A 14795-nucleotide genomic window follows, 5' to 3' on the forward strand; every position below is an offset into this window, starting at 1 on the left:
CCTCCAAAATGAGGAACAGCTGACATCTTTGGAAATAAACTTCGAAGAGGTGACCTCTGGGGAGGTGACCTCTGGGTAGCTGACCCTAAAGGGAGATCCGTGCCCCAGATACACATCACAGCCACCTGAGTGGCCGCTGAGCCCCTTCACAGTGGGTACCTCTGAGCATCTGCAGGCACATGGGGCCGGGGGCCCAGGCCAGCTTTGATCGACTCCCAGGAATTCTGGCTTCTTTGCAGGTGTACGAGCAGGGCTTAAAGTGATGCTGTTGAGCTGCGGAGGAGAGGCTTAGATGCTGCAGGGAACTGTTGTTGAAGCCCAGCCAGCCCGAGTCCTCGGCAGCTCTGGCCTGCCCTCTGCCCTGCCCCACCCCAGGCTCAGTCCTCCTAAGGACCCTTCAAGGGTCCCTCCCGTAGACACCGTCCTTAACCCCGTGCGGGTGACTCACCTGCTTCTGCCCCAGGACCCCCCTGCCTCTGTCTCTCCATCCTTCAGGTCTCCCTGGACAACTCTGCGATCGTCTTTCTCCCATTCTTTCGTAGGAATAAGCGAACCTGAGTGCCTGTCACATCATATTCAAACCCCCCCATCCAAGGCCTGTGTCAGCTGGCCCTACTTCATCCATGCGGTTTTTCTCCTGTGCATCAAACCACTCCATTTGATTCCAAGCAGGGGGTGTCTTTCCTAGAAACCCTCCATTCTCAGGCCCGTGTCTTTGCCCTGCTGGTCCTCCTTCCTGGCGATGCCAGGCCTGTCTCTCCTATCCTTGGATTACGGTGGTCATTACAGTCTGTTCACTCAGCCAGTGGCTTGTCCACACATTGCTTCACACACCTGAACAGAGTCGCCTTTGAGGGTTGGGTCCAGGGTCTATCTCAACCACATGCTTCCATTAAAATGCCTGCCCTGAGCAGGTACAGTCTGGTGAGGGACCTTCTCCCCCCCACCACAGCTGCACCCAGCCCCGCCCAGCAGCCTCGGGAGTGTGGGTGGGGGGAGCAGTGCCCGCTTGCGGGGTCTTAGTTTCCCGACCAGGGATTGAACCCAGGCCCCAGCAGTAAGAGGGCCGAGTCCCAACCACTGGACCACCCGGGAGTTCAGCAGTGCCTTCTAGGAGCCCTGTGTAAGCAGCTTGGGCTCAGCTCCCACTGTCACACACCTGAGCGGGGAGCGGGAAGGGTGTGTGAGGCCCCTCACTAGCTGTCCCCAGCCTGGAGGGACAGTTGCCAGACAGACCATGGCCCCCTCAACTGCTCTTCTGCTCACCGCCTGTCCTGTCCCTTCTCACCCCGTCTTTGCCAGGATGCTGTAGTGACAGAAACACAAACACACGTCCCAAGAGGTCCTGGGACAGCTCATCGGGCTCAGCTGGACCAGGGCTGAGCAGCGTCGTGAAACTTCCGTGTCGCTCTCTGCATCTCTAGGCTCTGCCTTTTGGTGCGTTCCCAGGCAGCTTTCCCGCTGCTTCTGAGACACCCCGGGCTTATTTCCTTCCCTCTGCAACCCTAGCCAGGGGGAAAGAAAGAGCTTCTGTCCTGGATCCTAACAGAGTCCCAAAGTTGAGTCTCATTGGCCTGGCTTGGGTCATGTGCTCACCTCTAAGCTAATCATATAGCCGGGCATGAAGTGAGTGGCCAGCCCAGGTCACACATCTTTCCCTGGAATCCGGGCTGAAGTCCCCACTGTGCGGCACCTTGGCCTGGGTGTAGGGGACGGGAGGCTGGGACTCGACAAAGGAGGGGGCAGGACCCTGGGCACCAGGAAGCCTTAGTGTCCATGGCATCCCTCTGGTCTTCAGCCGTGGGCAGAGGCCTTGTTCTCTAACACCCATGGGACGTATTAGGAGGGCAGTACTTACCCGGGCACTGGCCATGCCAACACGCCAGGAGACAATACAGAGAGTGAGAAAGATAAGAAAGAGAAGGGAGGAAGCCATTGCTTTTGAGGAAATGGCTTTTGAGGAAGCCACCGCTCCATGGGGCCCCTCCAGCCCCCGCCAACACCCTGGCTGGTTTCAGGGGCTCCCTCCGGCTCTGGAATCCGCGTACTGATGTACACGTGCACACCCAGGCGTAGATTCTCAAACACAGGCACCGAGAATGTTGTCCCTCTCTGGGCGGCAGGCAGAGCTGGGTTTCCGTTCCAGATCCCCCTGGGGTCAGGGTCTCTAGTCCCAGCTGGAGGAGCAGGAAGGGCCAGCCAATCCCCCCGCCTGTCAAATCCCCCCCACCCCCCCGCCATGGCCAGCAGGAAGCCAGAAAGGAAGGGTGGGCTGGGTGAGAGCGCTTCAGCAGGGGTTTGCCTGCAGCCCCTCGGTTCCTCCCACCGCAGACATAGGAGGGGGGCAGATGCGCTGAGATAACCCCCTGCAGCAGGTCCACAGGAACAAAAAGCCCTCGGCCTTCCTGCTTTTGTCTCAACTGCATCTCTTCCCCACCTGGCCCCGCTGTGCCACGGCCTCCTAGTTCCCTCCCCTCCTCACTACCAAGAGCAGGGGCCAGGGCTGCTCAGGGTCCAACTCCAAGTTCAGGATAGAGCTTAGAAAAAGAATACCTCTGTCCCTTTCAGGTGAGTTCAGGGTCTCAGGTCTCTGAACCCACCTCCTCTGGGCAGCTAGAAGAGCAGGTGAGGGGCTCATCTTCTGAGCTACCTGTGGAGGGGGACCCATGCGGGGCCCTGAGGTCCTCTAGCAGCCTCGGCAGAGACATCCCATCTCTCCGCCCCGCTGGGGCCTTGAGACAAACTTTCTAGGCAGTGGCCATTCCCAAAAGCTGAGCTGGAAGCGCTGGTCCTGTCCAGATGCTGCCAGCCCGTCTCCCATCAGCCTGCTCCATGTCTAGGGCTCTACCCACCCCCACGCCTAAACAGGCACTTTCATTTACAGAACTGAGTGTCTGGCCTTGCAAGCCCCCGGGGTGAGTCTGGCAAGTCCTGCCTGCGATGTCTGTTCTCTGGCCTCTGTGCCCTGTGCTTCCAGGGACCTGGGCTAGGAAGAGGTGCCATGTCACCATGTCATTTCCTAGGGATGGGTTATGCGTCCTTGTCGTTTCCTTCTCTCTAGGGCTTATGACGGATGACCTGTCCTGGTCAGAGTCACTTCCATACTCAGCTTTCCTGTGGGCACAGCCCTCTGCTTGCTGCTTTGGTGCTTGCCCAAGCCAAGATCAGAGAGTGTAACTTGGAGCAGGAATGGCCTGGGCAAGGGGAATAAATCTTGCACTTAACTTGTGGGGCGGAAGAAGTTAGGAAGAAATAGCACCTAGAGATGGTGGCAGGTGTCATGCTCCAGGACAGGTCGACGGGGTTCCCCTAAGAAACGCGTCCCCTCTCCCCCTGAGCCCTGGTGGGTACACTAGCCAGATGAGCTGCAGTCTGTCCCCGGTCTGAGACTCTTGGCCTGGGGCCTGCAAGTAGCCCTACCTCAGGATTACTCATGACTGACTACTTTTGTTGTTATTTGCCCAGCCGGTGTGTGATGGAGTACCTAGACCATGCCCTGGGGCTCAGGCCTGCTGCCCTGACTCTCCTGCCCAGGGGGGAGCCTCAGCCTCTCCCTGTCCTGCCTCTAGCAGGCCCTGGGGCCCTGGCTGTGCAATGCAGAAGGGCCTTGATCTCTCTCCAGGGTTAAACCCCCTTTAGGGAGCATGAGTGCACGCGCGCGCGCACACACACACACACGCACGCACACACAGCTTGTTCACCTTAAGGGAGCACGTACAGACATTTGCATCGGGCCTAACACTTAGTGGAGATGGTCATGCAGTCAGGGGACCTCTCCAGGCTCAGCTTCCACATCTACTGAAAGTGAAGGTCAGCAGGACCTCTGTGGGAACCCGCTGGGTCAGGGCACTGCGCAGTAGTGCCGTAGGGTTCAATTTGATAAAAGGAGAAAGAAAAGGAAGGAAGGAAGAGAATTCATCAGGGCCCAGCTCTAGCCTTGGGTTTGAAATGGCCCAAGGCGGACCAGCGCGGCTTCACTCTTTCCCAGGCTTCATTGGTTCTAGAACTGACCTTCAGCACGTGTGTTTGCAGCGAAGTGTCTCTGAGGGAACAGAACCCCTGAGAAGACCCACACGTGGCAATGACAGGACCTATGGCAGAATTCTCCTCCTGGACCTCCAGGCCTTCCAAACGGGGCCGAGAGCAGCCCAACCAGGCTGTGGCTGAATGCAGGTCCCCCAGGACAGGACCCCTCCCAACCCCAGAGCCTGTGAGCCTGGAGAGGTGAGACCAAGGGAGGCTGCCCTGGGGTCCTGGCATCCCGGGCAAGGAACTGGACAGCAGCTGGCCTTGAGGGCCAGCTTGCCGAGCGGGAGCCAGCGACATCTGCAGTGTGAGCCCCTGGGCCCCAGCAGCCTGGCTGGAAGGCTGTGTCCTCTGAATCAGTGTGTCCTCCCCAGCAGGTGTTCCTGGGTCAGCCTTAGTTCTCCCCCCACCACCACCCCCATGCCCCACAGCAGCTGCCCCAGAGCTGGCTGGACCTGCTCCCCCAGGACCCTCCAGCCAAGAGCAAGATCCACCATCCCCTGCCTTCCTTGCACCCCCTCTGCCCCCCACCGGGCTGGCAGCCTCCAGGGAGGGGGCTGGGTTCGAAGGGTTGCCTCGGGTGAGCCTGCGCTCTTGTTCGGAACTGCGGTGGGAGAAACTATTATGTTCTGGCCAGAGCGAGTGGCTTCCTGGGAGATCCTCTCCCTCCCCCTCTCTGCCCTTTCTTAGCGTAAATAACCCACCGCCAGCTCCCTTGGCATTAGCTAGAGGGGAATTTTTCTAAAGGATGAAGTTCCTGGGAACCGTCCACCCTTTTTCCCTTTCGTCTCATGACGAAAGCTCTGTACACCAAGACTTGGCTGGCGGTTCCCGGGTCAGAACTAGCTGGACCAGAAAAGGAGACACTGGCCTTCCCCTCCCCTGGCCCCTTCGCGGGTGACAAGCCAGTGGGCTGTCCCTTATCTCTCTGCCGTGTCATCCTTCCCCAGGGAGAGGGCGGGGCCCCACCTCCAGGCGCTAGAGCCAGGAGGGAGGCATCCTGCACAGAACTTCTCAGAAAAGTCTGTCTGCCAGACTCCGGGGAGAGACCCGGAAGATGGAGCTGCAGGCTCCTTTCCTGTCGGCATTGGGTTCGGGCACGTCCCATGCCTCAGACTCTGCCTCTCCCCAAGTCGTGGACTGAGGCTTCCTGGCCCCATTTCCCTTGGGGGCTTCCCAGCCTCCACTCACGCCCCAGTCGGGAGGTGCTGGGTGGCCTGAGCTGGGGGAGCACCCGTTCTACAGACGAGATGCCCAAGCTTGGATGGATATAGCCCCCACTCAAGGTGTGCCCCTGCACTGCTCACTAACCCTGAAGCCACCCGGCACCTTCCCCTACACCCATACATACCCCCACCCGCCCATAGGGACTTGGAAGGGGCCTCAGACAGGAGGAAGGGCCACCTTGCACTGGCCCTGCCGATGCCTGGCCTCTGCCCAGCCTCCCTTTCCAGTATCTTGAAAGAGAAGACAGAGCCACACGTTTCTGTGGTGCCAGCAGGACAGGAACGGGCTTGCTGAGTTCAGGAACTGGTCACAGCACAACTGGAGCAGGAAACGCAGCTCTCACACCTGGCTGTTGACTGAGCGTCCTACCCTGTCTCCCAGGGCTCCTGGGCCAGCCCCTGCCCTCCCCACCGGAGGAAGTTTCCAGAGGACGGAGACCCAGGTTCAGCCTCCCCCAGCCTGCTAGAGCCCCAGTTTCTGCTCATGGTTTGCTTCTCTGACCTTCACAGAAACAGGGCCTGGGAGAGGAGGGTTGAGGTGCAGGAGAAGCCTGGCGTGTCCCCGGTGCCGCGGTCTGTCCCTTTGTCTGGATGAGAGCGGAAGGACCGTCTCTCACCTCTCCTCTCAGTGCAGAGACCGCGGGGAGGAATGGCCTGGGCGACTCTGCTGATAACGAAGCCCTTTTCCCCAAAGAGGGGAGAATGCTCCCAGCCCTCCTTCCAGGTAGTGGGCACGGTTCCCATGTACCCTCACCCGCCCTTTGGACGATCGGCTTATACAGTGTGGTTAACAGGGCTCTTCTTCAGAACTACCTCTTCCTTCTTGCTATTCTCGTCCCCACCCCACCCCACCCCCACCCCACAAAAAACAAACGTATTCAGAATAGTTTCCCTGGGATTTTCCCTCCAGATTCAATTATGGGAATCGGCATTAAGAATGAAGTTGTGAAACCCGTACACACGTAGCCGCTCTTTTCTCTCAGTAAATCCCCACTGCACAGGCTTTCCTCCAGGGCACTCCTCAGATCCCAGGCCCACCCTCACCACGCCCCCCTCCCAGGAAGATACATTCTGCAGGGGAGGGGAGATCAGGGGGCTGGGGGCCTGGCCAGGGCCTCCACCTGAGCCCGCGGCCCAGCGCCTCCACGCCCCCTTCGGTTGAGGGAATGTTTACAGGTGAAAGGTCCTTCTCTCTCCTCTGCCACAGCCTTCCCGGGCTTTCACACCCACCCTGCAGACAGGCCCCCCCTCCCGGCCGCCAACCGAGGGCTCCATCGCCCTAGGCTCCATCGCCCTGGGATATTTTCTTTGGCTTCCACCACCTCTCACCATCAGCTTGCTCAATGCCCCTCTCTCGAAGAGGGTGCTTCCCAAGGTCACGTCCCTCTCCCCTGCCCCGCACCTACCCCAGACCCACCTGGGCTCAGTCGTTTATCATTGGCATTGTCTGGTTTAAAATTAATTAAAATTTTTGTCATTATATTCTGATTATATGAGTAAAGCACACACATTGTAAAGAAAGAGGAAAAAAAAAGACGGAGGAAGTGTAATCCTTCTGAGAGCCGTGTTTTCACTTCGGTGGATTCCATCCCAACAGATTCCATCCCCTGCTTCCCCCAAGTGCCCCCAGTCTGTCCTCCACAACCCAGGCTCCCTGCTCCAGAGCAGCGTGGAGTGGCCTCCACTGTCCACTGTCTGGTCCCTCTGCTGCCAGCCCAGTCCCCAGGGCGCCCCTCTCTCCCCGCTCCAGCCCAGCTCGTGCCCTAGCGGCGGTCAGTCCCCCGGCGAGTCCTGCCTCTGCTGCTTGCATCAGCCCGGGATCTGTCTGGTGGTGTAATGTTGGCTGTGCCCCACCCGCACAGGGCCACCTTCACCTCAAATCTTACGGCTCCTTTGAGACCTGGTTTAGTCACTTCCTCCCTGAAGCCCTCTCAGCTGCACACCACCACCGCTCCCCCGCCCTCCCCAGAAAAGCCAGAAGGACCCTTTGTCCTCCTGGTCCATGGGAACGCTGGGGCTCAGTATTCAGTGTCAGTAACCAAATGATAGCCTTCCTGAAGCATCTTTTCCTGTCCGACGTCTGAGTGTGTGTGGCTGTGTCTTAGTTAAGGTACACTGTCTAGCGCACAGGCTTGAGCCTGCTTTAGGGGGTTGGGACGGCGGGAAAGAGCCGTTTGCCACGACTGCAGAGTTCAGGAGTTCCGAATGCCGTGAGCCTCCCAAGGGCAAGGCCAGGCTGGGGAAGGGGGACCCAGCAGGTGGACCCTGCTCACGGAGGCTGGATCTTCCCCAGCCCGGGGCAGCGCTGCCTGGAGGCACACCCAGTGGGCCCCCTGCTTTTCCCCACTGCCAGGTGGCATGCCACCCAACCCGGCCAGCCTGTGGTATCAGCCACCTGTGGGCCTCAGCTGCTGTGCTGAAGAACAGGCTGGGTCCTGGGCAGGGCAGGTGCTGCTGGAGGAGGGGGGTCGCTGGCCTGTGGCCTCAGGATTTTGCACGTGGTGTTTGAGCTGGAGAAGACTACACTCCAGAGTGTCTGATGCCCTCAAAAACCGTTCTAGCTTCTGCCCTAAGGAGGCTGCTGGGTCTGTGCAAAGAGGCTGTGACCGTTTCTGGGGCACCACCAGGTGCTCTAAAGGGGGAGGATGATAAGAGCAGGGGAAGTGGGGGGACAGGGGAGCCTTGGCTGGCTCTGAGCTCCAACCCCATTATCACCAAGCTGGAGCCCTGCTGGCCATCTCTAGAGCCTGCCTCTCCCCTCCCAGCTCAGCCTCAGGGCTGGTTATCTGCCACAGGCATGATGGTGGGGTGCTTCCTGCCACCCTTCCTATCTTAGGAGGAGTCTGAAGGGGACAGAGCAGCTGGCACCTCCGAGTGGGGGAGGGGTATGCCCACTGAGTGCCAGGAGCAGGCTGTCTTCACAGCAGGAGCCTCACCTGCCTTTGGGGTGGGTGCTCCCCGTACTTCGTTTTCTCTGCACAGCAGGTGAATCTCTCATAAATGAATGGGCACCAGCAGAGTCCAAGGGCACCCCAGAATCTAACGTAGCCTCTGATCACATAGAATCGGCCTTCGTCCTGTTTTCACCCCTTGGTGTCCAGGGGGCAAGAGCGAGGGTATGAGTAGGTGGGTAAGGTGGGCGAATGCTCAACCAGACCTCCTGCCCTTTGCCCCCCTCCCCTCGCCAGCCTCCTCCGGTCAGCATGGTGGGAGTGTCTGGACTGAGCTGCACATCTGTCTGTGCAGGGGTGTCCCCCCGGGCTGAGCTGGGCACCCATGGGGGACCCGTGTACGCATATAGTGGACAGTGGCATCTGGTCACAGTGCGCACAGGCGTGGGTGCCACAGGGAGCAGAGCAGAGACCTCGGGGACCACAGACACCAGGCAGAGCTCAGAGTGGACAGACCCCTCTCGCCCGCGGGCTTTCTCCTCTGGAGCCCCAGGATGGGGCTGGGTGACAGTGTGGATTTCTGGATGGCAGAGATTTCTTCTTTTTCTGAGGCGGGGGAGCACGGTCATTCCTCAGGGGCAGAGCTCTGAGTGAGCGGGGCCCTCCTTGAAGACACCTCCCCAGACACTGTCGTGGAAGCCCAGGGCTGGGCCTGAGCTGCACTCAGGGAAGCCTGTCTCTCCCCAGGTCTGCTACCTGTGTCACAGCCTCCTGACGCTGGCTGGGCTGGTGGTCAGCTGCCAGGACATTACTCCAGACCAATGGGTGAGTCTCCCAGGAGGCTGGGCTGGGGCCCCTGGGGGAGGAGCCCAGCCCGCTGCCAGGAACTGGGAAGAGTGGGAGGCTGAAAAAGAAGCAGGCCTAGGGGAGCCGGCCTCGTCCTCCTCCCAGCGTCCCACCAGGCCTTCCCAAGGGATACTGACCCGTGCCCCCGGTTACCCCGTGCCTCCCCTCCCTTTCCTGCCTGACTTTTGGGCAGTCACTCAGACCTGTCCTCCTCTTTCTCCGATTTTGTGCTCCCCTCCCCGACTGTGGCTGCGGGCCTGTGCCCCGCCCCCCACGGCCTCTGCAGGGAGAGGTGCAGCTGCTGTGCATGCAATTGGACCGCAGCATCAGCACCCACATCCGGGAGAGCCCCCAGGCCATGCACTGGACCGCACTCAAGGACCTGGCTGCCCAGACCTACATCCGCTGGCAGGAGCTGCTGGTCCACTGCCAGCCCCAGGTGGTGCCCACACCAGCCCCCAGGCTTGGGAGGGGAGGGATGTGGTCAGGCGGCTGACCAGAGCCCTCAGTGTGTCCGCCCCCTCTGCAGCTGCCGGGTTCCTGGCTGGAAGATGGGGGCAGAGTGCAGTGCGGGGAGACGTGTCCTCGGTTGGCCATCGCCATTCTTATCGAGAGTCAGAGGCCCCCGTGTGGGATTGCGGGGAGGAGGCACAGCGCAGGCGACTCCAGGGTGAAGGCAAAGAAGAGCTTCACCCCAGAGAGGGAAGAGCCTGGGCCACAGGGCCGGTCTGTCGTGAGCTGTGCCAGGAAGGGGCAGCAGAGGCACCAGCTGTCCACCCTCTGCCCAGTTGTCCTGTGGGCCTGAGGCTGGCCTCCCACTCTGCTGGGGGGAACGCTCCCAGGCTGCCCTGGTCCCTCCAGTTTTTGTAGCAACAGCACTCACGCTCCTGACTCCCTCAGACTCCCTGGGTAATAAATACTCATAGCTAATGTTTATTGAATAAAGACCCTCTTCTACATGAATCCACGTAACCTCCATGAGGCAGGTATTGTTATGATCGCATTTTACAGATGAACAAGCTAGCCAGAGTCACTGAGAGGTTAAACAGCTTGCCCCATCATGCAGGCGGGGGCGTGCAAATATCAGAACCAGGGCACAGAACCAGCCTGACTCGCGAGCCTGCACATTTAGCACAGTGCAGCCCCGGCTCTGGCAGCCTCCCTTCTGGCCTCTGTCCCTTCCTCCAACAGGCAGCCCTGCCACCCCTTCGCCCCCAGCCCTGGATGCAGATGAGCTGGGTCTCGTAAAAACTCTTTCTCCAACCCCCCTCCCAATGCTCCAGGGCTCCCAACTTGCCTTTCCTCTGACTCCCCTCTGCTTGTCCTTCCCCCGTAACCTCTGACTTGGGACTGACACATCAGCCACAGGCTGTGGCTTGGGTCTCAGATTTCACAAGTCTCTGAGAAAGCTGGAGAGCAGACCTCATCCTCAACCCCTAAGGAACTAGATCACACTGGTATCTGGTGAGAAGCAGTGTGTTTGTCACGAAAAGAAGGAAAAGTGATTCGTGGCCTGGCCGAGCCAGGGGGCAGGTCCCACCTTCCTCTCACAGCGCCCTGGGCCTGTGAACAGGGAGTAGAGAGAACGGAGGCAGAGCTGTGGTTGAGTGGCCCGTTGACCTGCCATGTCCTCACCTGGACTGGCAGCCCCAGGAGCCTTGTGGCTCAGCATCTGGCACAGAGGAGGCCTTAGTGGAAATTCAAGGGATGCTGGAGCGCCAGGGAGCGTCACATCGGTGGGCCCTACCTGGGCCCAGACCGTCACATCCTGCTTTTCTCTTTGCCACAGACCCAGTACTTCAGCCCCTGGGAAGACATCTAATGGAGCAGGGCAGGGGTGGCCCAGTGCTCCTGGCCCTGGCAGGAAGTGAACATGGCCCAGCTAACTGAAGGCGTGAAGAATGGAGACCAGAGGAGGACCAGCCAGCTGAAGCAAGCACCTGCCTCCCCCGCTGCCCTGAGCCCCCTCCGGGCAAGGACCCTGCCTCTCGCTGCCTGGCTCACCTCTCAGCTCTCCTTCCCTTCCCCACCGCCTCCTCTCCCCGAGACCTTTGTCTCCAAAGCTCTGGTTTTCCTGGGCTTCCTGGGTCCTCCGGCCACCATCCTCCCCACCCTCCTTCCCATCTCTGTGTGTCCCTAATGTGAGGGTTCCTTGTGCACGCTAAAGTCTCATTTCAGCATCATGGGTTACAAGAGTTCCTTCAGTCCCTTACTGAGGGCCCGTGCTCAGCGCCCAGTTTCCTGACTTCTCGCTTATACTTTGCAGAATTCTCACCCCAGGCAGTCATGTGCCCCGCCCCACCCCCTGCAGCTGAGGGCTGTTTGTAAACCTTCAGGGAGGAGCAGTTCTGGCTGTGGCCTGAAAGCTGTCAGACACCCAGGGAGCAGGGATGGGGAACGTTTGTTTGGACCGGTCTGGGACCAGGACTCCCCACTCCCCGCTGCCACTGGGGAAGATCCAGGGAGTGAGATGGTAGCTCAGGGCTGTAATTACACTTAATTCAACTTATTGTTGAGCTCTGAAATCAACTCCCAGACTTAGGAGTTGGGCATGGGGGGCAGTGCCGAAAGATCGTTCCCAAGACTTTTTGTTTCCCCTCTGCCTTACCCAAGATCAGTTTTGTGGGCCCTGATCCCTAAACGGGTGCTGGACGTCTTTGACCTGCTCCCCTTGAGAAGTGAGTGAGCCTTTGGTACCCCCAGGAGATCCTTGGGGATCTGCCCACACGTCCAACCCTGAGACTCCATTGCTAGCCCCTGGCCCCTCCTGACTCCTTTCTGGGTGGGGACGGGGTTTTGCAGGGGCCACAGGAGGTAGATAGGAGGTAGCTAGAGGATGAGGCCTGCCCACTGGGCCTGGGCCCCTTCCTCAGCTCAACCCTAGCGTCTGCCAGTGGAACGTCACCGTGGCTGGTGCTTGTGACTTTCTCTGTTTATCTGTCCCTCTCCTTTGTTCTTTCACACGACGGGGGTCAGGGTAAGGCAGGTTAAGTAGGAAACTCCCCCCATATAAAGGACCTTCAGGCCAAGTGCCTCTATTTGCAGCCCCAAAGTGTAGCCCATCGCTTCCTGGTCCTGTTTTGGAGGCTCTCGCTGGGTCCCCAGAGTGCTGGGAGCCAAGGCAGATGTATATCAGAGAGCACGAGCACACGGCCGAGGGCCGGGTACCACGTCTCCCTGCCTCTCTTCCTTCGCCAGGTGAGAGGTGGAAGAAGCTCTCTGCCAGGGAGGCTTGGAGGCCCAGGCGGCTTGCCTGAGAGTTCTGGTTTCTGTTCCTGGCCACATCACAGGCCCCCTTGGCCAGGGCACCCCTGAGGCCCCAGCGGCATCAGGTAGGCCTGAGATCCTCCGATAGCAGAGCGGAGGCTGTGCCGAGCCACCGCCTTCCCCCTCCCTCAGGGCCGCCCCTGCCCCTGATCCCCAGCTCTTCAGTTTGCTCTGGAAACCTGGAAATCACCTTTGAAATTTCCTTTCTTCGTTCTCGCAGCCAAGGGCAGAGAGGGAGTAGGGAGCCCTGAGAGTCTGAAGCAGGGAGTTTCCAATTCTCAAAGCCGCCCCTGCTGGGCTCTGAGCAAGGGTTCGAGCTGTCCAGTGTTGCAGGCTCTGGAGCCCTCCTGCCCAGGCCCGGTTCTCGTGCACTGCCCCCCTCCGCCCCAGCTCCCGGAGACACTCACCCCCAGGAGAGAGGAGGTGTTGGTGACAGCTCAGGCCCTCCAGAGGCCTCCCTGTAACCTGAGCAGAGGTGAGCACTTTGAGGTCACCCAAGGGCGTACGGCGTCCCCTGGGACGTGTAATGGGCCCTCGCTGGAACTGGCTGGGAGCTGACCAGATCTTCTGAAACCAGTCTGGGACCAGTTAGAGAGCCAGCCTCTAGGCCAAGAGTTCCACAGTAATGCTGGCAACTTGGCCACATACTCTTTCCAGATCCCTAAGCCCCTGGGAAAAGGCTGAGGGATATCCTGGTGGAAGCCACTGGAAAGGCAGCATCCGGGGCTGTGATGACGGATGTTCTCCTGCTTCCTTTGGTGATGGTGGTAGGGAGGGGCTGGAAGGGAAAGGCTTCCCAGGTGGACGGCTTTGATAACTCTCCTTTAGGAGGAAGTGGAGAGAGGAAGTCCTTTTCCTATGTCCCCACTCCCCTCGGTCCCCAGGTCCCCAGGCCCTCAGGCCCCTGAAGGGTGGCTGACCCAGGCTTTTTCATTTCCCCCCTGTGGGTTGACAGCAGCTCCTGACTCCCCTGGAAGTTGGCCAGACAGTGTTGACTACAGAACCCCACTGTGACCCCTCAGCCCCGCCCTCACCCCCCCTCAGAAAGCAGCCTCAGGAGAGCTGGAGTTCACAGGAGGGGCACCGTGGTGCATGACCAAGGTGTGGGAGTGAGGGGGGCCTTGCTTTCCAGAGAAGACTCTTGGGTCCATCTCTAGGGGCCGGACTGAGCTGCCAGTGGGTCCTCAGAGAAACTCGGGGGGCATTTAGCACATCTGCTTTTTCTTGGCCACAAGCAGTTGAACAAATGGGGAAAGTAAGAGGGTCTGTCAAGGCCTAAGGCCTGAAAAGTGGATACCTTCCATAGAATATGATAGACAGGCCCTGAGGAGGCTTGATATGCCTATACACAAGCCTTTTTTTTTTTTTCCCGGGTATTAGTAACTTTTTTTCTTCTTAATTTAAGACCCAGGAATCCTCATTTTTGACCAGTTGTGCTTTTATTTTAAAGTATGAATCATGAGCAAGTAGTCATGCAGGAAACTTTATCCCCTGCCCACCCACCCACGGAAAAGGCCAGCGCTGGAAAGGAACGGAACGCAGCAGAAAATGAGTGAAGGTGGAAGAGGGGAGCAGGCAAGCTGCAGCCTTAACTTTGAGGAGCGTTTGGGAGGGAAGGGCTCCGGAGTCTGTTAGCAGGAACCGAGCAGCCGGCCTTGAGCTACAGAAGACGGTCACGGCCAGTGAAACCAAACCACCTGCTGAGACTTTCCACTAGGGCTGTCTTGCAGATGGGGCTAGGAGCTCAGGTCTCAGCCTGGTAACCGTCACACCTAGAGGTGGGTGGGAGGTGAAGGTGAGGAAAAACAGCAGGAAATGGAGTGTTTGTGGCCTAAAAGTTAGCAGGATACCCTGTGACTTAGTGGAAAGACAGGATCAGGAGTCCTAAGGCCTGATTTAACATTCTGACCTTGCTCATTATCTATGTGAGTTGGGGCAGGATGCGTAACCTTTCTGAGACTCATTTTATCTATGGAATGGGAGAAACAGTACCTACTTTGGAAAGGGTGGTCATGAGGGCAGAGTGAAGGCAAGTTGCAGGATGTGAAGCACAGAACAAATGTGACGGGCACCTGCCTATTGATTTACATCCACATAAATAGACGCAGGGTCTAACAGGAAGAGGGGGGTCACACATCTTCCTCCCTGTCAGCTGAAGCAAAGCCTTCCCTGCCCACCCCATGCTAATTAACTGTCTTGCCCCCTATCTCCAGCATCTCCAAGGCCACAGCTTTTCTTTTTTTTTTTTTTCTGGTGGAAAGGAGCTGGGAAATGTGGCTTTGGCCAGCGCGGGAGAAGGGGCCTTTATGTATACCAGCAAAGACCCAATTGTTACTGAATCCAAACTGGGCTGCTTTTCCCAATTATCTCCACGACTCTTCTGGTCTCCACTTTTCTGATGCCAAGTTTTAACCCAGAACAAAAGCTCCCGTCGGGACTGATTTATAATCCAGATCTGCTGACGGGGCCCTAAAGTGTCCCTCCCCTCCAGGACTGCACCAGGCATAAAGTCACCACCGCAGCCTCAGGGCCTCCAGTC

The 14795-nt window shown here is 58.8% G+C and overlaps 1 protein-coding gene across 5 annotated transcripts in view; it reads left to right on the top strand.

The window, feature by feature from the left end:
• The window catches only part of FAM178B (family with sequence similarity 178 member B), an 82856-nt gene extending 71684 nt beyond the window's left edge, over positions 1 to 11172 (top strand). For all 5 annotated transcript variants that reach the window (XM_089922731.1, XM_089922730.1, XM_089922728.1 and 2 more), the window contains 3 exons: positions 8891 to 8968; positions 9276 to 9428; positions 10779 to 11172. In XM_089922731.1, coding sequence (XP_089778857.1) covers positions 8891 to 8968; positions 9276 to 9428; positions 10779 to 10811 — 264 coding nt within the window. In that variant the 3' untranslated portion in view covers positions 10812 to 11172. The remainder of the gene's footprint in view (positions 1 to 8890; positions 8969 to 9275; positions 9429 to 10778) is intronic.
• The last annotated feature ends 3623 nt before the right edge of the window (positions 11173 to 14795 follow it).

This window comes from Delphinapterus leucas, chromosome 13 (assembly GCF_059928025.1).
Source record: "Delphinapterus leucas isolate spDelLeu-1000000601 "Yukka" chromosome 13, BTC_Dleu_Yukka2, whole genome shotgun sequence".
Lineage (NCBI taxonomy): Eukaryota > Metazoa > Chordata > Mammalia > Artiodactyla > Monodontidae > Delphinapterus > Delphinapterus leucas.